The sequence below is a fragment of the Trichinella spiralis genome (genome assembly GCF_000181795.1).
Source record: "Trichinella spiralis strain ISS 195 chromosome Unknown Scfld6387, whole genome shotgun sequence".
NCBI lineage: Eukaryota > Metazoa > Nematoda > Enoplea > Trichinellida > Trichinellidae > Trichinella > Trichinella spiralis.
Genome location: NW_003533326.1, coordinates 1 through 1,211, shown reverse-complemented (window position 1 = coordinate 1,211; position 1,211 = coordinate 1). Strand labels below are relative to the sequence as shown.

The following is a 1,211-nucleotide window of genomic DNA, read 5'->3' as shown; positions in this document are numbered from 1 at the left end:
TAGTTCTTCCCAGATGATTAGGCCCATGCCTATTGGAACCAAATGTCATCACAGTTTTTACTTTTTTCTTATTTCCCGATTATCCATATATCTAAGGGTTAAACAACTCTTGGTACAGGATGGGGCAATCTTAAAAGTCCTATCCCTGCACTAGCAGTTACTCTGAGCCAGCAGCCGCACAACAGCCTTTTTGATAAAAATTAATATATCATTGGTCGGCGAATGATACATTAAAAATTGCACACCGGATTTTGTTGATGTTTGCTCAGCAGTGATCCACAGATCCTGTCGCCTGGCCAGAAGTTGTGAGTATCTCTGTACTGAACGGCCGTAGTACATTGTGTTTTGGGCCTGGTCCCACGATGGAAAATATGGGGCAGTATCTGCGCTAGTGGAGGCATTATTTGCCAGATCATCATATATCTCTGTTACTGGATTCTGATCCCCTGCAGCCAGCCGTTTCAATTCATTCAGCTGCTGGTATAATGTATGCGGGTCCACTCTTCGGCCATCTGCATGCTCGCAAGTTTGTATTACTTGAGTGGCATCCAGATTAGTATACAGTTTTCCACAGCAACCTCTCATTCCTTAAATTCGAAACGAAATGGCTTGCTTATGATATTACACAACAATAACATCGTGCTATATTAAAACAATTCCATTTACCGATGCACATATCCAACATTTGTCATTGCAATTTGTGCGTTTCAGGGTGTAGCACAGTTCTCTGTATACTAATTTCTGTTGGATTTTTGGATAGATGCAAACTGAATTTCATCGTCCTTCCATCAGTAAGAACTTTCGAACACAAAGCACTGAACTCAAATGCAAGACCAAACAAAAATTGATAGTCTGAACTATTCAAAGCGTAAATTTGTCATGCATCATTTCTCAGATAAGAAAATTAATCATTAGAAAGCAATAAATCAAATGCTTAAATGTTGCAACAGTGGCAGCTGCATAAAGTAGGACAGTGACGAAAATTATTTCCATTATCATAACATCAAATTTTAAACATTGTCTTTGATCTTTATTACCGTGCATGTTATCAGCATCGACACGCTTCTTAGATTTTTGCCGAACCAGCCCGTATAAATGTAATAAATCTAATGCTTGACGGATGCAACCTTCGTGCAGGATTAACAAATCACATCTCATCTCAAATATACATCTCAAAGTACCCTTTCATTCCTGGCATTGGGCTTTTCATG

At 39.1% G+C, this 1,211-nt stretch overlaps 1 protein-coding gene across 1 annotated transcript; it reads right to left on the bottom strand.

The window, feature by feature from the left end:
* Positions 1–150: 150 nt before the first annotated feature.
* Tsp_13828 (hypothetical protein) lies at positions 151–585 on the bottom strand. The gene has a single exon (XM_003366204.1). It carries the CDS (start codon positions 583–585, stop codon positions 151–153), a length of 435 nt encoding a protein of 144 aa, XP_003366252.1.
* Between the last annotated feature and the right edge of the window lie 626 nt (positions 586–1,211).

Excerpts from the sequence above, each read along its gene's own strand:
- Tsp_13828 (XM_003366204.1), bottom strand. The coding sequence starts at position 585 with ATGAGAGGTTGCTGTGGAAAACTGTATACTAATCTGGATGCCACTCAA.